Source organism: Oncorhynchus kisutch, linkage group LG4, assembly GCF_002021735.2.
Source record: "Oncorhynchus kisutch isolate 150728-3 linkage group LG4, Okis_V2, whole genome shotgun sequence".
NCBI classification, from domain to species: domain Eukaryota; kingdom Metazoa; phylum Chordata; class Actinopteri; order Salmoniformes; family Salmonidae; genus Oncorhynchus; species Oncorhynchus kisutch.
In genome coordinates this window covers 71,185,929-71,210,502 of record NC_034177.2, presented here as the reverse complement: position 1 = coordinate 71,210,502, position 24,574 = coordinate 71,185,929, and the positions used below count along the sequence as shown (strand labels likewise).

Sequence of the window (24,574 nt, the reverse complement as noted above, 5' to 3'; positions counted from 1 at the left end):
CCCTGTATCCTGCTTAACTGTTGACAGGTGTGTCGCACAGGTTTTTCAGCTCTCTTCATCTACATTTACATTTGAGATCTCATCCAGTGTGCATTAAGTGCACGCATCTTAAGATAGCTAGGTGGGACAACCACATATCACAGTCCAGGCAAGGGAGAGTGCTGTGGGATTATTTAAGATACTCTTCGGAGAGGTAGGGTTTCAGATTATTTCAGAAGATGGACAGGGACTGCTGTCCTAGCTTCAGGGGGATGCTGGTTCCACCATTAGGGTGCCAGGACAGAGAAGAGCTTGGACTGGGCTGAGCGGGAGCTGCCCTTCCATAGGGGTGGGAGGGTCAAGAGACCAGAGTGGCAGACCAGAGTTCTCGGGTTGGGGCGTAGGGTTTGAGCATAGCCTGTAGGAAGGGGCAGTTCCTCTTGCTGCAAGTATCATGGTCTTGCAGTGGATGCGAGTGTGTGGAGGAGCGGGGTGACATAGGAGAACTTGGGAAGGTTGAACACCAGGCGAGCTGCAGCGTTCTGGATAAGTTTGATGGCACAAGCCAACAGTGAGTTGCAGAAGTACAGACAGGAGATCTTTTGTGTTGTGTGACTTTACCGAAATGAACGTTTTCGGTTCGGGTAAGAGTTTGCTTTTTCGCTGGGTGAACCCTAGCTGGCTAACACAAAGCCTCATTGCTAAGCATACACTCGCACACGCATAACCTGGTTAGCCATACTTTTATACCAGAGTTATAATGGGCCCCAGTACCCATGGGAAACAAACATGCTCAGGCAGCTCTCGACCGAGTCCTGCAAGTTTTGTAAGGTTTTTACCAATACCGGCCCGTGTCACCTTAAGCAACCCTACTAGCCGTCACGGTGAAAGCTAACAAGCTAACCACTGTCTTGTTTTTTTAGTTCGCCTAGCATTAAGTGGCTTTGTGCTTACTAACCAAACCGGTCCAACCATGCAGTGATCCGGTCCATGAGAGGACTCACCACTAGCTTAGGTCTCTTGAGTCTTGCACGATTTACATTAAGCTCTGTCGTTTTTGTACTTATCAACTTTAACAGCCCCACCTACTAGGTTCTTAGGTCCAAGAGACTCAAAACCCAGGTCAGCTACCGCGTCAAGGCTAACCTTGCCATCACCTGCCCGGCAGACCTGGATATCGTGGCAACCCGGTCTCCACTTTCTCCCACTACGAGCCAAGGCTCCACATCAGGGAGAGGGGCAGTTCACTAGAGCAAGTGCTAGCTGTGTGACCAGTGATGCAGCTGGCTGCAAACCCACAGTCCAAGTCTCAGGACAGAGGCAGACAGTTTGGGGAAGCGGTACTCTGCAGCAGCCGCATCAAATTCCCGCCCAGCTAATTCCCCTGTGGTGAAGAAAGGGCACCAGACCAACAGTACACCCCAGCGGCAGAGAGGCAGCCAACCGTCTCCTGGCCTGACACCTCTCAGTGGAGCACAGACTCCCTTCCTCCCCCATCCCAATGGGGGAAGAGGCACATCTGTGCTCCTATAACCTTTCCCTTCGTGCAGTGACTAATTTCTATAAGTTCGTTCACAAGGAAGACGGAGTCCACGGAGCCCACTCTACCCACTAGTGCCCTCCGTGCCACAGCTCTCACCAAAGCTCTTTCTCAAGTAACCGAGGCAGGAACCAAAACGGTCAGTCGCCACCTAGCACTGTCCACGTATCCTAGTGTTTTAACACTGCACCTTTTAATACATTCAAAGAAAGGGCGACTCACTATAATGCCACCAGAGGGGTAGTGGTAAAGAGGAAGGTGGTCACGACAGAGACGTCACTCACAGGTTGGGCATGAGGGAAAAGCGAAGTTGTGGGGTCCACAACTCCGCATTGCTTACATATATGACCTCTAACTGCTGGTAGTGTTCCTTTCTCTGAAACCATTCCTACCCTCCCTTTGAAATTGTCACATCTTGATCAGAACGGACAATAAGACTGTGGTGGCATACATCAAAACCCTGGGTGGCACTTGCTCCCTGCGCTTACACAGTCTATCCATAGAATTATTCTGTGGAGAAGACCACACCTACTCTCACTACGAGCGACTCATGTCGCGGGAGCTCTGAACGTAGGAGCTGACTTGTCCAGATGGAATCCCCATCACAGGGAATGGAGACCATCTCCAAGTTGTGAAACAGATCAGGGAGAGATATGGTCAAACATCCATAGATTTCTTCGCACAAAAACGTGCACTGCCCGCTGTTCTTTGCGCTAGCAGGAGACGCACCATTGGGGGTGGACGTGTTGGCACACCCTTGGCCGGGGAATCATTTTGCACGCTCAATTTTTCCGTTTTTGTTTGTTAAAAAAGTTTGAAATATCCAATAAATGTCGTTCCACTTCATGATTGTGTCCCACTTGTTGTTGATTCTTCACAAAAAAATACAGTTTTATATCTTTATGTTTGAAGCCTGAAATGTGGCAAAAGGTCGCAAAGTTCAAGGGGGCCGAATACTTTCGCAAGGCACTGTAGGCTTTCGCAATAACACAGTGGGAAAACACCACTTGTTATGTCGTATCATGAAGGGGCGCTTCGCTCACATCCATTTTCCAAGCCTCTAGCCCCATCTTGGGATCTGTCTATTGTGCTTGAGGCTATTTCACAGCAGCCTTTTGAGCCGCTGAAAAGCATGAGGATGACGTATCTCTCATTCAAGACTGCTTTACTGGTCGGTCTTAAGTCCGCAAAGCGAGTTATTGAGCTGCACACTGTGGGTTCACCCTTCATGTCTACAGTTGCCCCTGTTTTTCCTCCCAAGGATTCTTTGTTGTCTAACCCCACCTTTATACCGAAGGTCAGCAGCAATTACAACTGCCTTGCTTGTGGCATTCCACCTGCCGCCCTTCACTTTTACGGAAGAAGAACGTCTCCACCGTTTGTGTCCAGTACGCGTGTTGCGCATCTACTTGGATAGAGCGTGAATTATACGCAAGAGCAACCTCTTGTGCACTGCTCAAGGGCATGTCCTTACAGGAGATTTGTGATGAGGCTTGTTGGGCATCCCCTCATACTTTTATGAGGTTTACCAGCTAGACGTCACTGCACCTTCTTTGGGACACATTCTGTCCTCAGTGTCGGGACGTTCGAGGGTTGATACTTTAAGACTACCTGGCTTCGGAAACCAGGTCTGCAATACAGAATTGGTAATATCCTAATTGTGAGATATCAAAACGAGTAATTGAGGTTCCCAGGTTCTCTGATATTATGAGTGAGATATCTCACCATATTCCCATGCTCTCAAGAGCAAAAGGAATAGAGGCATGCTCGAGAATGACAAGAAGGTGTGCTAATGGCTCCTTATAATGAGGGGTGGGGCTCACCTCATTCACCACTCAACCTGTCTGTCTCTGACATATGTGTGTGATTGGTTCTTTGAGGTTCTAGAGTTTCGGTGAATCCCATCTCACACATAATATGTAACTCGTTTCAGGAAACTAGGCATATGTGGCACGTCACTACTTCACAGGAGAGGCATTTGAACATAAACATTTATTTTCTATCTAATTTATTTTTGGGGGGCAGAAATGCCATCTGGAACATGTGAACTTTCATGTGCCTAAATAATAAATGTGTATGCCATCTGTAAATACAAATACAATTGCTAAATTATGAGCCTAGTTCGTTCAGCCACGGAAAAAGTCAGGAACCTTCCTGCTAGCCATGATTGGCTGAGATAATGTATGGAACGGACATGCTGAGAGATGAGTTCAAATTGGTCTACCATGTAGCACACTTCTGTCTATAACATGAGCTGCTCAGTATGTGTAGGTAATCCTTTCTAATGCAGCTTTTTTGAAAGATATCAAGAATAGCTACAAAAGTGTTGCTAAAGTTCTCCACTTTCCAGAGGACCATATTTTGAAATCAGTGCACTGCCTGGTGGTATGATGGCTAAGGAGATGGAGAAAAGCTTGGCGTTTGATTGCAAATATCCGGAGGGCGTCAAAAAGAGAACATTGAAGGCTGTTGTATAAAAAAACTTGTCTTGAGATTACATCTTCAAACTAAGGGCAACCATGGCATCCATAACAGAGAGGAAGAAGCATTCATCCATATATACGGGTAAGAGAGTCTAGCTAACTACATTTTCAAATATTATACATTTCTAATTTAGTCAGAAAGTCATTTTCATTGCAAGTTAAAGCATACTGTTAGCTAGCTAGCTAACGTTAGCTGGCTGGCTCACTAGAGAACATTAAGTGTATGATATGTGTGGTAATATTATTTGTATCTCAGTGACATTTTCATTGCTAGTTACAGCCTAATGTTAGCTAGCTAGATAACATTGAATCTAGTTAGTTAGGTACCTGCAGATTCAGATTACAGGGTAGTAAAGTTATGAGTTGGGATTATGGTTCATTGTTTAGCTAGCTAGCTAAATTTCTAACCAAAAGACTCCGCTATGCAATTAACCATTTCACTGTACTGTTTACACCTTCTGTATCCTTTGCATTATGTGATATAGTGTGTTTACCAGAGACGGTAGTGTGAAGAACAACATTACCTGTACCAATGTCAAACTAGGATATAACGTTAGGCCAACTAGATAGTGTCCAAATTCTATAATTCTCTGGTAGAATACCCTGCTTTTATTTCAGCACACTCACAATTGTAACCTATTTTCTGTAATTAGCTCGCCATTAAATTGTAAATAATTATCTTGTTGCTAGTTTATTTTCTTGTAATAATTAATTCAAATTAGCTAAAGTTAAGACATTTTCAGCTATATTATCATTATTTGAACTGGCTAGCCAGGTAACTTAACGTTAGCTAGCTAGCTAACAAGCTAGAAATTAACCAAAACATTGTATAGAAAGTTGCTTTTAGTTGCCTGGTTTGCTAGATTGACATATAGCAAATTCATTTATTTTTTCTGGGTTTATTGGTGTTAAAATATACCAGTTATGCTATTTTGGAACACCAGGCCGCTGATGTCAAAAAGCCTGTAGTTTTTGTGTTTATACTTTTTTATAACGATATCGACAAGTTTGATGTCAGATGACAATAGAATGTTCGTGATGTCACTGCGACAACTGTCTACAGACATGTCGATAGACGTAGTATAATGCAGCTTTTGGTCTTAAAATGTTTGGTTGTTCAGTACACTAACGTAATCTCACAGTTTAACACATGACCTCACATGTAAATTATTAAAGAGATGGGTGGAGTTAAGGCTTAAGAGGGTGTGAATGATGTTGAATGGGTGTAGACAAAGAAGAGCTCTCCAGCCGGTGTACCAAAACATTCTAGGGACATTTTCTCAAAAGTGGAGTTACAAGTTTATTAACTTTGAAAGAAGAATTTTATTTATTTATTTATTTATTTTACCTTTATTTAACCAGGTAGGCAAGTTGAGAACAAGTTCTCATTTACAATTGCGACCTGGCCAAGATAAAGCAAAGCAGTTCGACAGATAAAACGACACAGAGTTACACATGGAGTAAAAACAAACATACAGTCAATAATGCAGTATAAACAAGTCTATATACAATGTGAGCAAATGAGGTGAGAAGGGAGGTAAAGGCAAAAAAAGGCCATGATGGCAAAGTAAATACAATATAGCAAGTAAAATACTGGAATGGTAGTTTTGCAATGGAAGAATGTGCAAAGTAGAAATAAAAAAATAATGGGGTGCAAAGGAGCAAAATAAATAAATAAATAAAAATTAAATACAGTTGGGAAAGAGGTAGTTGTTTGGGCTAAATTTTAGGTGGGCTATGTACAGGTGCAGTAATCTGTGAGCTGCTCTGACAGTTGGTGCTTAAAGCTAGTGAGGGAGATAAGTGTTTCCAGTTTCAGAGATTTTTGTAGTTCGTTCCAGTCATTGGCAGCAGAGAACTGGAAGGAGAGGCGGCCAAAGAAAGAATTGGTCTTGGGGGTGACTAGAGAGATATACCTGCTGGAGCGTGTGCTACAGGTGGGAGATGCTATGGTGACCAGCGAGCTGAGATAAGGGGGGACTTTACCTAGCAGGGTCTTGTAGATGACATGGAGCCAGTGGGTTTGGCGACGAGTATGAAGCGAGGGCCAGCCAACGAGAGCGTACAGGTCGCAATGGTGGGTAGTATATGGGGCTTTGGTGATAAAACGGATTGCACTGTGATAGACTGCATCCAATTTGTTGAGTAGGGTATTGGAGGCTATTTTGTAAATGACATCGCCAAAGTCGAGGATTGGTAGGATGGTCAGTTTTACAAGGGTATGTTTGGCAGCATGAGTGAAGGATGCTTTGTTGCGAAATAGGAAGCCAATTCTAGATTTAACTTTGGATTGGAGATGTTTGATATGGGTCTGGAAGGAGAGTTTACAGTCTAACCAGACACCTAAGTATTTGTAGTTGTCCACGTATTCTAAGTCAGAGCCGTCCAGAGTAGTGATGTTGGACAGGCGGGTAGGTGCAGGTAGCGATCGGTTGAAGAGCATGCATTTAGTTTTACTTGTATTTAAGAGCAATTGGAGGCCACGGAAGGAGAGTTGTATGGCATTGAAGCTTGCCTGGAGGGTTGTTAACACAGTGTCCAAAGAAGGGCCGGAAGTATACAGAATGGTGTCGTCTGCGTAGAGGTGGATCAGGGACTCACCAGCAGCAAGAGCGACCTCATTGATGTATACAGAGAAGAGAGTCGGTCCAAGAATTGAACCCTGTGGCACCCCCATAGAGACTGCCAGAGGTCCGGACAGCAGACCCTCCGACTTGACACACTGAACTCTATCAGAGAAGTAGTTGGTGAACCAGGCGAGGCAATCATTTGAGAAACCAAGGCTGTCGAGTCTGCCGATGAGGATATGGTGATTGACAGAGTCGAAAGCCTTGGCCAGATCAATGAATACGGCTGCACAGTAATGTTTCTTATCGATGGCGGTTAAGATATCGTTTAGGACCTTGAGCGTGGCTGAGGTGCACCCATGACCAGCTCTGAAACCAGATTGCATAGCAGAGAAGGTATGGTGAGATTCGAAATGGTCGGTAATCTGTTTGTTGACTTGGCTTTCGAAGACCTTAGAAAGGCACGGTAGGATAGATATAGGTCTGTAGCAGTTTGGGTCAAGAGTGTCCCCCCCTTTGAAGAGGGGGATGACCGCAGCTGCTTTCCAATCTTTGGGAATCTCAGACGACACGAAAGAGAGGTTGAACAGGCTAGTAATAGGGGTGGCAACAATTTCGGCAGATAATTTTAGAAAGAAAGGGTCCAGATTGTCTAGCCCGGCTGATTTGTAGGGGTCCAGATTTTGCAGCTCTTTCAGAACATCAGCTGAATGGATTTGGGAGAAGGAGAAATGGGGAAGGCTTGGGCGAGTTGCTGTTGGGGGTGCAGTGCTGTTGTCCGGGGTAGGAGTAGCCAGGTGGAAAGCATGGCCAGCCGTAGAAAAATGCTTATTGAAATTCTCAATTATGGTGGATTTATCAGTGGTGACAGTGTTTCCTATCTTCAGTGCAGTGGGCAGCTGGGAGGAGGTGTTCTTATTCTCCATGGACTTTACAGTGTCCCAGAACTTTTTTGAGTTAGTGTTGCAGGAAGCAAATTTCTGCTTGAAAAAGCTAGCCTTGGCTTTTCTAACTGCCTGTGTATAATGATTTCTAGCTTCCCTGAACAGCTGCATATCACGGGGGCTGTTCGATGCTAATGCAGAACGCCATAGGATGTTTTTGTGTTGGTTAAGGGCAGTCAGGTCTGGGGAGAACCAAGGGCTATATCTGTTCCTGGTTCTAAATTTCTTGAATGGGGCATGTTTATTTAAGATGGTTAGGAAGGCATTTTTAAAAAATATCCAGGCATCCTCTACTGACGGGATGAGATCAATATCCTTCCAGGATACCCCGGCCAGGTCGATTAGAAAGGCCTGCTCGCAGAAGTGTTTCAGGGAGCGTTTTACAGTGATGAGTGGAGGTCGTTTGACCGCTGACCCATTACGGATGCAGGCAATGAGGCAGTGATCGCTGAGATCTTGGTTGAAGACAGCAGAGGTGTATTTAGAGGGGAAGTTGGTTAGGATGATATCTATGAGGGTGCCCGTGTTTAAGGTTTTGGGGAGGTACCTGGTAGGTTCATTGATTATTTGTGTGAGATTGAGGGCATCAAGTTTAGATTGTAGGATGGCTGGGGTGTTAAGCATGTTCCAGTTTAGGTCGCCTAGCAGCACGAACTCTGAAGATAGATGGGGGGCAATCAGTTCACATATGGTGTCCAGAGCACAGCTGGGGGCAGAGGGTGGTCTATAGCAGGCGGCAACGGTGAGAGACTTGTTTTTAGAGAGGTGGATTTTTAAAAGTAGAAGTTCAAATTGTTTGGGTACAGACCTGGATAGTAGGACAGAACTCTGCAGGCTATCTTTGCAGTAGATTGCAACACCGCCCCCTTTGGCAGTTCTATCTTGTCTGAAAATGTTGTAGTTTGGAATTAAAACTTCAGAATTTTTGGTGGTCTTCCTAAGCCAGGATTCAGACACAGCTAGAACATCCGGGTTGGCAGAGTGTGCTAAAGCAGTGAATAGAACAAACTTAGGGAGGAGGCTTCTAATGTTAACATGCATGAAACCAAGGCTATTACGGTTACAGAAGTCGTCAAAAGAGAGCGCCTGGGGAATAGGAGTGGAGCTAGGCACTGCAGGGCCTGGATTCACCTCTACATCGCCAGAGGAACATAGGAGGAGTAGAATAAGGGTACGGCTAAAAGCTATGAGAATTGGTCGTCTAGAACGTCTGGAACATAGAGTAAAAGGAGGTTTCTGGGGGCGATAAAATAGCATCAAGGTATAATGTACAGACAAATGTATGGCAGGATGTGAATACAGTGGAGGTAAACCTAGGTATTGAGTGATGAAGAGAGAGATATTGTCTCTAGAAACATCGTTGAAACCAGGAGATGTCATTGCATGTGTGGGTGGTGGAACTAATAGGTTGGATAAGGTATAGTGAGCAGGACTAGAGGCTCTACAGTGAAATAAGCCAATAAACACTAACCAGAACAGAAATGGACAAGACATATTGACATTAAGGATAGGCATGCTTAGTCGAGTGATCAAAAGGGTCCGGTGAGTGGAGAGGTTGGTTGGTGATTTAGACAGCTAGCCAGGGCATCGGTAGCAAGCTAGCATAGGATGGAGGTCTGTTAGCCACCCCTTACGTTCCGTCAGTAGATTAGTGGGGTTCCGTGTGGTAGAGGGGATTAATCCAAATCACACAACAACAACAAAAATAAAAACAATAGATATAGTTATAGAGGCCCAAGAAGAAAATATAATAATAATAATTTAAAAAATAATTTAAAAAAAATAATAATAAAAAAATTGTCCGATTGTCTATTCAGATAGCAGCCGGTAAGACAGCTAACGGTTAGCAGGCCGCAGATGGGCGTTCAGGTAACGTCGCGACGGAGGAGCCGGCCGAATAACTCCTTCGGGTAGATAACGTCGGCAGTCCAGTTGTGAAGGCCCGGTGGGGCTCCGCGAAGGCAGTAAAACGGGTCCGGATAGGTGACTGCAGCCCAGGTGTGATTGATGGAACTCAGGAGTGATTGACGGAGCTTGCTAGCTCCGATGGTCACACGGATAGCAGCTAGCTAGCTGTGAGATCCGGGTATGAATGTCCAGGGACATGGAGAGAAAAATTGGTCCGGTATGTTCCGTTCCGAGCCGCGCTGCGCCGTACAGAACTGGCGATAGATTTTCGAGCTAAAGGATAGCTGATGACCACAAACCGTGGTTAGCTGAATATTAACGATTTGCCAGTAAAGGAGCTAACTAGCTTCTGAACTAGCTTCTGGATTAGCTTCTGGCTAGTTTCAGGCTAGCTTCTTGGAGTTTCTGGCTAGCTTCTTGGAGGATTACAGATCTGAGGTAAATAATACTTTTTTATAAATATACATTGGTGAGGCGGGTTGCAGGAGAGTGTTTTGAAGATGAGTTGATGGAAAATAAAAATAAAATGTATGTGAAAAAGTTGTAAATATATATATATACAGGACACGACAAGACGAGGACAAAAGACGTCTGAACTGCTATGCCACCTTGGAGTTGGTCTTACTTACTGGGAATTACTTTCCCATTGTCCCTCAACTGTAGTGTATGATATACCATTTTCTAGCTCTGAATCTCTACTTTTACCCAATGTAAAAAACTTTAAATGTTGCTATATATGACCAAATCAAGCCGATCGGTCACATATCAGAACCTGGGTTATGAGAGTAACCTTGAGTTCTGCTTTATCTCAATACAGTTTGTAAAAGCACTTGAGAACAAAGGTTCTGAAAAAAAATATCAGTGTGCCGTGGCACTGAAAGGAAGAATGGGTTGGAGAATAGACTTCCATTCAGCAATCACTCATGAAATACTCAACAAGACTGTGTACAAGACTTCATATAAAAACAATCATATAAAATTAAGTGATTCTATCCTTGGTAAAACCATACGTTCTGAGAAAACTTTTAGCATAAAATTGCAGTTTCTTTGTCATTACCACTGTGCCACATCACCCCCTGCCATCTTTTATTTCCCCCGGCTTCTATTCAAAATTATTTAAAGAAGAATTTGACAGTAAATGAAGCTAATTTATAGACTGTTGAGCCGCCTGCCTTAAAATCATACAAAGATCTCAGACACATCAGATACCATCTGAAGGTCCATCAGAGAGAAAGGCATGCAGTGCAAGACAAAGATGGCTGAGACCAAAGCTTGGGGCCACAGCCAAACTGTGTTTAGCATTCATGCTACTGAGGATGATTCAGTATTCTATCTAGACCTGACAGAGTTAACACAACATTCTAAGGAACAAGAACAATGGAAAGATGGAATCGTATAATTAATTCTACAGATAGAGTCTGAGATGGTCTACTAGTTGATGCAGTATTATTGGATACATTTTTACCCCATTTGCAGGTTATTGTCGATTGTTATAAACGCTTCATGGATTCTTTGTACAGCAGACAAAATATCTATCTCAGCAACATCTATAGCTGCAAACATCAGAATTGTCCACTGAAATCAATTGAAGGTCAAAGTGTTATAAACAGGAATGCAACAAGGCTATGCGGAGGTATAGTGCATTTCTCATTTAAACGTACAGTCCTCATGTCATCTATCCTCATCCTCACTTTTCATCTGATTCAACTCAATGAGTCATTTCTTTCACAGAAATGTAAAAAAGTACATTCTATAATTACAGTTTCCATTCTCAGAATGGCAAGATCCCTGGTCTGTTCTCACCAAAGCTCAATAACGAACCATCAAGATCATATATGAAATAACCCATATGGAATCATGTAGTAACCAAAAAGGTGTAAAATAAATCAAAATATATTTTAGATTTTAGATTCTTAAAAGTAGCCAACTTTTGCCTTCATGACAGCTTTGCACATTATTGGCATTCTCTCAACCAGCTTCATAAAGACTGCTTTTTCGACATTCTTGAAGGAGTTCCCACATATGCTGAGCACTTGTTGGCTGCTTTTCCTTCACTCTGCGGTTCATCTCATCCCAAACCATCTCAATTGGGTTGAGGTCAGGTGATTGTGGAGACCAGTTCATCTGATGCAGTCCTGTTGAAAAAAAAAACGATAGTCCCACTAAGCGCAAACAAGATGGGATGGCGTATCGCTGTAGAATGCTGTGGTAGCCATGCTGGTTAAGTGTGCCTTGAATTCTAAATAAATCACCGACAGCAAAGCACCCTCATACCAGCACACCTCCCCCTCCATGCTTCATGGTGGGAACCACACACGTGGAGATCATCCGTTCACCTACTCTGTGTCTCACAAAGTCACAATGGTTGGAACCAAAAATCTCAAATGTGGACTCATCAGAACAAAGGACAGATTTCCACTGGTCTAATTTCCATTGCGTGTGTTTCTTGGCCCAAGCAAGTCTCTTCTTCTTATTGGTTTCCTTTATTAGTGGTTTCTTTGCAGAAATTCAACCATTAAGGTCTGCTTCACGCAGTTTCCTCTGTACTAGATGATTCCATATGTGTTATTTCATAGTTTTGATGTCTTCACCATTATTCTACAATGTAGAAAATAGCAAAAATAATGAAAATCCCTTGAATGAGTAGGTGTGTCCAAACTTTGATTGGTACTGTATAAATACAGATAGACGGATAGACGGACAGGCAGACAGGCATGCAGACAGATGTTTAGATATTGATAGATATTAGGCCACTGACAGTTGTTGGGCCCAACGTGTGTCACGGAGCCTCAGGATCCCATCCTCCTTTTGCCTTCATCATGTCCAGATGAAACTAAGCTCACGGAACAGATTGTAAATTAAGATTTAATACCAGTCATATGTGAAGTCCCTCTCTAGCCTTTATAATGTATTAGTTTCATTATATCAGACAGCATACGGAAAAAGCTACATATCCAATATAGTGTTTGTCTCATGAAAGACTGGACTGAGTTTTTTTTATGCCACAATAGTGGACGGACTTGGAAATGTGTACATCTCTGTTCAGTTTGGATAAATAAGGACTTGCAAATGGTTCAGGTTAGGAATGGTTACGGTTACGGTTAAAGTAATTACACAAATCTGAGCTCAAGGGTGACTTCTACTCAAACAATATGACTTAAACCGTACAATCATACAATATTGATAATGGAGCGCAAGAGATTTATGCAGCAGGAGCTACAGTATACTGCATCCCAGAGCATGTACGTGCTGCCGATTATTTTCAAATGACTATGTGTGCCTCTTTGGTATGTAAGGTGCTACCAGCTGAGTCACACGTAAAGGAATGTTCACATTACAGAGCCATACCACTTTCACTGTAAAACAGACTGATAATCTGGACTGATCTTTGACCACGGTCCAATTGGTGAACTGTGATTATATTACATCCCACCGTTGTATTAGATCCCACCAGTCAATAGAGGAATGGAGGGAGGAATGGAGAGAAGGATGGAGAGGAAGATGAAACTGAACTACAGAGAGTGGCTCAAATGGATTTTGCCACCATGACTGAACAGAATGGAACCGACAGGGAGGATAGGGATGGAATCAGACCGCATATGTACAGTACTGTGTTTGTGTGTGTGCGTGCGTGATGACACAATCTCTCTAATCATTAATTGATTTTGGACCGACCAAAGGACTGCAGGGACGTGAGTAGCATTAAGGATGAGTTTCGACTGGCTTACGTCAGAGTACAATCAGAGTACGTCAGAGAATTGAGTGTCAGACAGCTTTCTCAACATGATCTTCAGTAGATGTGTATGTTTATGCGTGTGTGTGTGTTAAGACAGTAGCATATAAGGAGGAGTATGCAAAGGCCTTTTCTCACCACTATCTTCAGCACAGACGAGAAGGTCTTGGCGTCTTCAGCCACGCCACCGATGTAGAGCTTTCTGGTGAAGACAGGCGGGTGGTCGTTCACATCCCGCACCTCGATAAACACCTTGGCTGTGTTGGCTGCAGAATTAAAGAGGAGGGACACAGTCACATTTTAGACATGAGGCATATTGTCTTATCCACTTTCATTGACAGTTCCTCTACAGTACACCCTATAGTTTAGAGGGGATCAGTGTTGGTAGGAAAGGGGAGTTTTATTACAAACAAATAAACACCCATACAAAAACACAGGTTCCAGTTCATAATCAAATAATCAAATATGTTCTCCTGTTGCAGCTACTGTGCCATTTCTATTCATATGCCAGATTGTCCTCAAAGAAAATAGCTTGTAGTAAGGATATACACACTCCATACCCATTTGTCACTGTTTAACTTATACAGTACAAATATGTACAAACCTAGCACAACCTTACCCTGGCCCACACTGCAGTTAAGGTGAAAAATATGCACTGTCAATGACTATTTTTCTTCCAGCAGAGCATAGAAATGTAAAGTCATGCTGCTAGGGCTAAGGAGGATCCAAGGGAATAGGATGAACAAAAACACAGTTCATTAAATCACAGCACAAACACCACCGTGAGAGCCAGAGGGAAGGCACAGAGGGATACGCCAGTCGCTCTCTCTCTATTGCCTTTTTCTGTCTCTCTAAAAACGGTTTTATTCCCTCCGCGGTTTATCCATTGTGGTCTTGTGGGAAATTGGTAACTTTTCAGTTACGACACACATTCACAAACAGATGCTTGCAAGTGTAGAGAAACACAACAGCATAGAGAGAAATTCAGCACACACACATAAAAAGAAAAGCATTAAGAGAAAGGATGGCTCACATGGCAGAATGGGCTATTGAGTCTGCATAGAGTACATTTTCATTTAGGGAAAGGGGTGGTGGTAGTGGAGAGGAGCTGTGTTAAATGAATTCTTATCAATTACTCTGCTTTATTAATAATGTGTGTGTGCGTGTGTGTGTGTGTGTGTGTGTAATGATGTTAATTGGGCTCTGACAATCTGACAATTAAGCCCTGTTCTGCTCTGATTATTTGAACTCAAGAAAGTTTTTAAAAATTACGAAAATGTACACGGTACGGTGTCCTGCTCTGCATTCCAATAAATACAGATCTATGAGGTGATGAGGGTTTATCTGAAAAATTGAGGGGGGAGGAGTTAACCTAGCAGTTAAGAGCGTTGGGCCAGTAACCAAAAGGTTGCTTGTTCGAATCCCTGAGCCGACTACAGTAACTGAAAAATCTGTCGATGTGTCTTTGAAGAAGGTAATTGCTCCTGTTAGTTCTTCTGGATAAGAGTGTCTGCTAAATGAAATAAAATAGAAATAAATATGCTGTCAACTCCTCTTAGTACCACAAAACCAAGGACCACGGTATCTAGCTGGAAAGCTGAACACTTGATGTAGCCTCCCAGCCCCCTACTCCAGTTCAATATCCCCCTCTTACATTTAGAGGGAACCCGCAGTTGGGCCATGACCACGACCATGGAGTCAGCCTGAACCCTGAGGACATAGCTGGTGACAGTCTCATAATCCAGAGGCTTAGCCGTGGAGATCACACCTGTCCGGTTACTCACTTGGAACTCACCTGCAACCAACCAAAAAACAATCAGTACAACATGAGGAAGACATTGGCAGCACTCACTGACAGGATCAACATTGGATCAAAAAAATAGGTTAATTTTGTGTCTGTGTGTGTGCCAACTGCCAACCACAGGTTTAAAGCACTCATTTAGGATATTCCCAAGTCGATGCATTAATCAGCAGATTAACATTGATGAAGACTACTGCACGTTGACTTCATAGACATGGAAATAGACTGTGATAAAAGGAAACCTCTACTGTTGTAAAAACGAGTTACTTTAACAATAGTTACTTTTACCACAAGTAAAGCACAGCCAATTTTTTGTTTCAGGTAATTTCTCTGCATTTTCCATGGATTGTATATTATTGCAAGAATTTAAGACAGAAATGTGACCTTTTCCTATTTTGGCAAATGTTTGTTCTATCTATGGCACTGGAGGGTACATTTCTGCACTTACCGCCTTCGTTTCCTCCCACGATGGAGTAGAAGATTGTCTGGTTCATGGCGGCTGCCAGGATGCTGCCCACTGGTGTGCCTACTGGGGCCAGCTCACTGACAGGAGCAAACCTGGAGAAAGAGATGACATCCAATATGACTAAATATCCCTGGACACATTACCACTGACAACTTCCATTGAAAAAAACCATTGTAACAAAATCCAATTCTCTGACACTCTGCGCCTTACCACCACATTTAGCAAACACATTGTTGAATATGGCATATTCGAAAATTGCACTAAAGGAGACTATATTCAAACATTCAATGATTCTACAATAGCAATTAACACTTTATCTTAGCCTGACAACTTCAAGTGAACATTATGTCGGTGTCTTCAGGTTGTCAAGATAAAAAAAAGATCACAACAATGTCCTTGATATTTAACACTTCCTCTATTGTGCCGTGAATAGCATGAGATAGCATGAGCTGTTATTTCCATGATAGGCGAGACAATGGCTAATAACAGCTAACAGCCACGGCTGACTATTACACATAAAGAATGCATTCTCATCCACATCTATGACAGATAAGCTTGTCACAGGTCTCCATAGAAGTAGCGGTTGCAATGAATAGCGCTGAATGCTAGCTTGGCAGAGTGTCAGCATGAGATGATTTAAGTTGATAATGCCATCTTACTGTGTGTGCTTTCGTAATACTGTCAGCGAGCGTGTATGTGTGTCTCGTGTTGCTTCAAGACTAGTTTCACTTCAGCTTACAGTCAATCATGTCAAGAGATAAAAAGCCTCCCTTGTGAAAGCTTTGAGGGGAAAAGTAACGATCAAATCACAAGGTGTGGGAGTCGTATTCTATTATATACACTAAACTCCATTCGGTGTCAGGGTTACAGAAACTTCCGCAGTAGAGGAAGTGAAAGATAAAGAAGCGTCTCCCAGCTGTAAACCATATTGGCAACCCAAGGCCGTTTAAACCACTGCGTCAACGCTGTCATTTCATTACTCCTTCTTGTCTTCCCTGACCCCCATGCATTTTAAAGCATCCATAATAAAGCAAGCCTTCAGGTAAGAACAAACGTCAAAACAGAGTCAGACTTTTACTCCAGGGGTTTGTTCTTGTGTTTTAATAGCACGGCTCTTCCATATAAAAGTGATTTCATGAGAGGAACCAAAGAGGAGACAGCCTCCATTTCCCATATTGAACATGAAGGTCAGTGTGAGGCATTTGCACTGGGGGGAAAGATATAGGCATCTTCTTTACAACAACTGGCTTTATTCATGAGACACATACAGTAAGCATATGAGAAAATATTAGTACAATAATAGAATTAGAATATCAAGTAGAATTAGAAATAGAAATACCTAATAGAATATCACTACCCCTGCTAGACAACATGCAATAATCATTTGACTGTCAGGGAGATAAACTGAAGAAGTGATAGATGAAAGTGTCTCACATTTTAGAAACCTATATAATCTAAAAGTGAATATCAGGTGGCTTAGAAAACAATCTGTATTTCAGTAAACAATGTCTTGAGAGACAGACGGTCAATGGTAATTTTGATACACCATGTGCAGAAATCTGTAAGAATTTCAGTTGAGACAACATAACTTCCTGTGTACTTCTGCAAAGCATGGACATTAAGTCCTGACATTGAACAAATTCCAGTATCACATCAGTAAGCATGCAACGATGAATAAATCACAGTTCCAATCCACACCTGGGCTTTTGCTGTCGAAGCCTTTCAAAAACATTTCTAATAATACAGAACCTCCGCTTAACACTCACTATGAATCAAGGCTATCCATATGAAGTGTTCTCTTTGTAGAAGTGAAGAGGGACAACGGAGAGAGACTTGGCAAAGGCCAACATAGACTAAATGACTCTGGGAGTTGCTAGAGTTATGATATCAGTGAAGGAAATACACTGGGGCTTGGGGAAAATGTGCCCCTGGAAAACAAGCAAGACACTGGTTGGGGAAGGTTGGCATGTCTGTAACGCTAGTTCTCTAGTTAGGGCTAACACTATACATTGAGTGAACAAAACACAAGAAAACCTTCCTAATATTGAGTTGGAACGTTTGAATGGCACACACACAATCCATGTCTCAAGGCTTAAAAATAATTTAACCTGTCTCCTCCCCTTCATCTACACTGATTAAAGTGGATTTAACAAGTGACATCAATAAGGGATCATAGCTTTCACCCCGGATTCAACTTGTCAGTCTATGTCATGGAAAGAGCGGGTGTTCTTCATGTTTTGTACACTAAGTGTACACCAGTACTGTGTACTAATGACTCTGTTGCCCATTGCCACTAATGTGTAGTAGGTGTGCAGCAACAGAGCGACAGGCTTACAGGGTTGAAGCTAATATATTGTTGCCTGGACCTGAAGTCAAACATTGGGTGAGATTTTTGTGAATTGAGGCTAATGCTACAATAAGTGCTAAGTGCTGCTACAGTAGCTAAAGCTAAAGGGTAGCAGACGACTGCGTGATCATGCTCTCCGTAACCGATGTGACTAAAACCTTTAAACAGGTTAACATTCACAAAGCCGCAGGGCCAGACGGATTACTAGGACACGTACTCAGAGCATGCATTGACCAGCTGGCAAGTTTTCACTGACATTTTAAACCTCTCCCTGACTCAGTCTGTAATACCTCCAGCAGACCATCATTGTCCCTGTGCCCAAGAACGCCAAGTTAACCTGTCTAAATGGCTATTGCCCCACAGCACTCACATCTGTAGCCATGAAATGCTTTGAAAGGCTGGTCATGGATCACATCAGCACCATCATCCCAGACACCCCGGACCCACTCCAATTCGCATACCGCCACAACAGATCCACAGATGATACTCTCTCTATTGCACTCCACAGTGCCCTCTACCACCTGGACAAGAGGAACACCTATGTGAGAATGCTGTTCATTGACTACAGATCAGCATGCAACTGCATAGAGGCCTTCAAGCTCATCACTAAGCTAAGGACCCTGGGGCTGAACACCTCTCTCTGCAAATAACTGGATCCTGGACTTCCTGACGGGCTGCCCCCAGGTGGTGAGGTTAGACAACAACACATCCACCACCCTGACCCTCAACACGGGGGCCCCTAAGGGGTGCGTGCCTGTACTCCCTGTTCACCCATGACTGCGTGGCCGATGATGACATGCCGGTGGTAGGCCTGATCACTGACAATGATGAGACAGCACTTAGGAAGGAGGTCTGGCGGTGTGGTGTGGTGACAGGACAACAACCTCTCCCTCAACGTCAGTAAGACAAAGGAGCTGATCATGGACTACACGAAATGAAGAGCTAAGTCCGCCCCCCCATTCACATTGACAGGGCTGTAGTGGAGCAGGTCGAGAGCTTCAAATTCCTCTGTGTCCACATGACTAAGGATCTATCATGATCCACACACACCAACACAGTCACACCAACACCATGTGCAATGTCATGCATCGGCTGGAGTGGTGTAAAGCTCGCCGACATTGGACACTGGAGAAGTGAAAACGCGTTCTCTGGCGTGATGAATCACGCCTCCCCATCTGGCAGGAGATGGCAGGAGAACGCTACCTGCTCCAATGCATAGTCCCAACTGTAAAGTTTGTGTAGGAGGAATAATGGTGTGGGGCTGTTTTTCATGGTTCAGGCTAGGCCCCTTAGCTCCAGTGAAGCGAAATCGTAACATTACAACATTACAGCTCCAGTGAAGCGAAATCGTAACATTACAGCATACAATTATATTCCAGACGATTCTGTGCTTACAACTTTGTGGCAACAGTTTGGGTAAGGCCCTTTCCTGTTCTGTGCTTACAACTTTGTGGCGACAGTTTGGGTAAGGCCCTTTCCTGTTCCAGCTTGACATTTCCCCCTGTACACAAAGCGAGGTCCATACAGAAATGGTTGGTCGAGATTGGTTTGGAGGAACTTGACTGACCTGCACAGAACTCTGACCTTAAACCCATCGAACACCTTTGGGATGAATTTTAACGCCGAGCCAGGCCTAATAGCCCAAAATCACAGCCTGACCTCACAAACGATCTTGCGGCTTAATGGAAGCAAGTCCCCGCAACAATGTTCCAACATCTAGTGGAAAGCCTTCCCAGAAGAGTGAAGGCTGTTTATAGCAGCAAAGGGGGGACCAACTCCATATTAATGCCGGTGAATAATGAGATGTTCAACAAGGAGGTATCCACATACTTTTAGTCATGTAGTGTATCTACCTTAATTACCTCATACCCCTCTACATCGACTCAGTACTGGTACCCCATGTATACAGCCAAGTTATTGTTACCCATTGTGTATTTACTATTACTTTTATAATTATGCGTTTTACTTTTCTATTATTTCTAAAATGTTCTTCTCTCTGCATTGTTGGGAACTGCCCATAATTAAGCGCTTCAGTTTTAGTCGACACCTGTTATTTACGAAACCTGGGACAAACACAATTTGATTTGACTTAATTGAGGCTGTGACACGCTACGCTAACATGCTGCTTTCCTACTGAGACCACACTCAGCGCAGAGCGGCCAGAGTTGACTGGTTGCAGTCGCACTCAAAAGCAGCTTGGCCCGAGGGTGTTAGCGACTGTGAAATCCCAAAGGATGTGTGTGTGTTTGTCTGTGTGCTTGCATGTGTGTGTGTGTGGTGTGTCTGTGTGTGTGTGTGTGTGTGTATGAACAAGACCGAATTCTGCAACCACCCCCAAAACTGAACTACAAAGGGACAACAACAAGTCAATCCAGAGAGGGACGTGGCTAACAAGGAACTTAAATTAGTGTGAGCCAAAGAAGTCGGTGTATTCTAGGATTCAATTATACAGAGGAGGGACAAGGGGGGCTGATTCCATATTTAGATAAGATGAACAGGACAATGGGGAGGGAGAGGGAGAGAGAAAGAGAGAGAGAGAGAGAGAAACTGAAAAAGAGGCACAGGCAGAGAGAGGAGACGGTAAGAGAGAAAAAGAGACAGAAAATTAGAAAGAAAAACAAGGAGAGAAAGAGACTCTCTCCAATGTGTCAGCGTGAGAGAGTGTGAATGACATGCCAGTGTGCAGAGCGTCACACAGAGGTGTCAGCGGGTGCCAGGCCCCGGGGCCAAACCCAGAGTGACGTTGACGAGACATGGCAGAGGAGTGCAAACCATGCTGTGTGCCACAGGGGAGAATGTTACAGTGCCCCTTCAATTCAAGGGGCTTTATCTCTCCCTCATTCTCTCTCTTTCTCTCTGCAGCTTGTATTGCATAAGATGTGTTGAGTGAATACAGTGGGTCTGAAGCCCAGAGGACAGAGTATATGAGTGTATATGAGTATATGATTCAGGTCATAGGTCACTGGTAAGGTCTCTCGACACAAATTCGTATATTGCAGTACATGAGTCTGAAAGCCCTATGTACAGTTAGCACTGCGTAAAACATTCAAAACCACTGTGGGTTATCATAAGAACCACACTCATAAGCATTGCATGGACATTCATAAATGTTGCATACATACAGAAGCGGATATGTTACTGCATAATCTTTCTGTGCCTGGTGTTGTTGACACAAGCCGACACCTGTATTTTGTTCAGTATTTATGTATTAGGCAGTGTTTGTGAAGGTGATAATTCTACATAGTTTATGACTATGTTAGATCAGTATTAAATAAGCCTAAAGGGGCTTTATATCAAAGTAGAACTGATTTATTCAGCGCCTTAACTTGGTTCAGGAAGTGTTTTATTATCCTGCACCAGCTTATCTTGAGACTGACTGATTGACTGGATATTTGGGTATAAAAAATATGGAGGGATATACATTGTACATTCAGATCCATAAGACAACACATTCAGACTGACGTGGCTTCAGTAAATTACACATGGAAAGTTAGTATCTCCTCTCTGTGGTTTTGCCATTTACCTGCTCTTTATTGTTGTTTTTGACTGCATTGGGACTTTCAGAAGGGACCTTTTGAATCCAGGCTCCATACAGTACCTTCTATTAAGAGGACATGCCTTATTATATTAGGCAGCCACAGCACAGGAAATTCAGTCATGCTGCAAGATTTGCACAGGGAATAAGCCTAATCCATTAACCTACACCTTACATTTTCATAATTTCATTAGTGTATTTTTACACACCAATCCACTGGCTGAATACTAATAAGGTGCTATTATCAAATGCCAAGGGCAGACTCACAGGTGTTGAGTTGTGTCCCAATGTGACTTCTAACAACAACATCAGTGAGCTGTATTTGTTAGCCTCCTTTACAGGATACGGTTGAAAGTTGAAGCCAATTCAATGTTATTCATTCAGGAAATAATGATCATATGAATACAATCATGCCCACTTTCTATAAAAAATGTGACATCATGAAAACATGGATTTGACAATAACTTGACCCCAACCCTTGGCGAACAAAATGAATCCACACTCTTAAATCATTTTTCCCAAATAGCTGTTTACACCAACCCTGCAAGATACTGTATACTAAACCAGTAAAAGTTGAAGCTAAAATACAAAGTGCATCACTATTAAAATGATGCAATACTATTACAGACCCCTGTGTTGCAGCATGCTTCAGGGACTGAAAAGAGAATAATACTTAAGACACGTACTGTAGAGAGAGATGGAGAGGAATGGGGATGGAGACATCGAGGGGAGCTGATCACCAAAACATTTAGTGTTTTAAGTAGAGGTCGACCGATTAATCGGCATGGCCGATTTCAAGTTTCCATAACAAATCGGTAAACGGCCTATTTGGACGCCGATTATGGCCGATTAAATTGCAATCCATGAGGAAAGTGCAGCATCAAAAGAACCTTCTGGCTGCAAGGAGCCAAGGTAAGTTGCTAGATAGCATTAAACTTATCTTATAAAAAACAATCAATTTTCACATAATCACTAGTTAACTACACATGGTTGATGACATACACCTTGTAACTGAGTCAGGTTTGTAGGCCTTCTTGCTCGCACATGCTTTTTCATTTCTGTCCACACATTTTCTATAGGATTGAGGTCAGGGCTTTGTGATGGCCACTCCAATACCTAGACCTCGTTGTCCTTAAGCCCTTTTGCCACAACTTTGGAAGTATTGTGGCATACAGCAGGTCAGCCACCAGGGGGAGACTCATTGAGGCCTGGTGACAGACGGAGTATTCTAGGTCTCGACGGGCTCTCCGGCCAGGACTAATTGGGGCTGATTGGGGATTTGTGAGTAATCAAGGGCTGATTGCTCACAAGCTGTACAAGTCCCATAAAGCACACAGGGGAGAGACAAGGGGGGGAGGACTCCCGTATAGTTGGGGACGGTAACAGGAGGGAGTTCAGTTTTTGATCCCCACAGGATACAGCAAGACCCGGAGCCCAGAAGACGGTATCCCGGAGAGGGTGTCTTGGGGAAAACCTATTTTATTTTAATAAACACCTTTGAAACTGAGCTAATCCTACTCTGTCCATGTCTGATCTGTGTAAACATTTTGACCCAAACCCCTGGTCTGCCACAGAATGCTTGGGGTCTTTGTCCATTTGCGACCAATCTTTAACTTCCTGACTGATGTCTTGAGATGATGCTTCAATATATCCACATCATTTCCCCACCTCATGATGCCATCTATTTTGTGAAGTGCACTAGTACCTCCTGCAGCAAAGCACCCCCACAACATGACGCTGCCACCCCCGTGCTTCACGGTTGGGATGGTGTTCTTCGGCTTGCAAGTCTCCCACTTTTCCGTCCAAATATAATTATGGTCATTATGGCCAAACTGTTCTATTTTTGTTTCATCAGACCAGAGGACATTTCTCCAAAAAGTACGATACTTGTCCCCATGTGCAGTTGCAAACCGTAGTCTGGCTTTTTATGGCGGTTTTGGAGCAGTGGCTTCTTCCTTGCTGAGCGGCCTTTCAGGTCATGTCGATATAGGACTCGTTTTACTGTGTATATAGATACTTTTGTATCTGTTTCCTCCAGCATCTTCACAAGGTCCTTTGCTGTTGTTCTGGTATTGATTTGCACTTTCTCACCAAAGTACGTTCATCTCTAGGAGACAGAATGCATCTCCTTCCTGAGCGGTATAGCGGCTGCGTGGTCCCATGGTGTTTATACTTGCGTACTACTGTTTGTACAGATGAACGTGGTACCTTCAGGCGAGAATGAACCAGACTTCTAGAGGTCTACAAATTTTGTAGACTGGCTGAGGTCCTGGCTGATTTCTTTTTTTGATTTTCCCTTTATGTCAAACAAAGAGGTGCTGAGTTTGAAGGTAGGCCTTGAAATACATCCACAGGTACACCTCCAATTGACTTAAATGATGTCAATTAGCCTAACAGAAGCTTCTAAAGCCATGACATCATTTTCTGGAATTTCCCAACCTGTTTAAAGGAACAGTCAGCCTAGTGTATGTAAACTTCTGACCCACTGGAATTGTGATACAGTGAATTACAAGTGAAATAGGTCTGTTAACAATTGTTGGATAAATGACTTGTGTCATGCACAAAGTAGATGTCCTAACCGACTTGCAAAAACTATAGTTTGTTAAACAGGACATTTGTGGAGTGGTTGAAAAACGAGTTTTAATGACTCCAACCTAAGTGTATGCACACTTTCGACTTCAACTGTAGCTTATCCTGCGTTGCATATAATCAATGCGGTACCTGTTAATTTATCATTGACTTACAGCCTACTTCAACTTCGCCAAACGGGTGATGATATAACAAATGCGCATTTGCAAAAAAGCACAATCTTTTCACAAATGTACCTAACCATAAACATCAATGCCTTTCTTAAAATCAGTACACAGAAGTATATTTTTTAAACCTGCATATTTAGTTAAAATAAATGCATGTTTGCAGGCAATACTAACTAGGGAAATGTGTCACTTCTCTTGCATTCAGTGCAAGCAGAGTCAGGGTATATGCAACAGTTTGGGCTGCCTGGCTCGTTGTAAACTGTGTTTCTTCCTAACAAAGACCGTAATTAATTTGCCAGAATTGTACATAATTATGATACAACATTGAAGGTTGTGCAATGTAACAGCAATATTTAGACCTAGGGTTGCCACCAGTTCAATAAAATACAGAACGGTTCTGTATTTCACTGAAAGAATAAACGTTTTGTTTTAGAAATTATAGTTTCCGGATTTGACCATATAAATGACCAAAGGCTCGTATTTCTGTGTTTATTATATTATAATTAAGTCTATGA

At 43.1% G+C, this 24,574-nt stretch overlaps 1 protein-coding gene across 4 annotated transcripts in view; it reads right to left on the bottom strand.

Annotated features, from left to right (window-relative positions):
• LOC109889942 (protocadherin-15-like) overlaps positions 1-24,574 on the bottom strand; it is a 266,187-nt gene that overhangs the window by 24,644 nt on the left and 216,969 nt on the right. For all 4 annotated transcript variants that reach the window (XM_031823570.1, XM_031823571.1, XM_031823569.1 and 1 more), the window contains exons 25-27: positions 15,404-15,513; positions 14,809-14,949; positions 13,293-13,420 (exon numbers count right to left, since the gene is read on the bottom strand). In XM_031823570.1, coding sequence (XP_031679430.1) covers positions 13,293-13,420; positions 14,809-14,949; positions 15,404-15,513 — 379 coding nt within the window. The remainder of the gene's footprint in view (positions 1-13,292; positions 13,421-14,808; positions 14,950-15,403; positions 15,514-24,574) is intronic.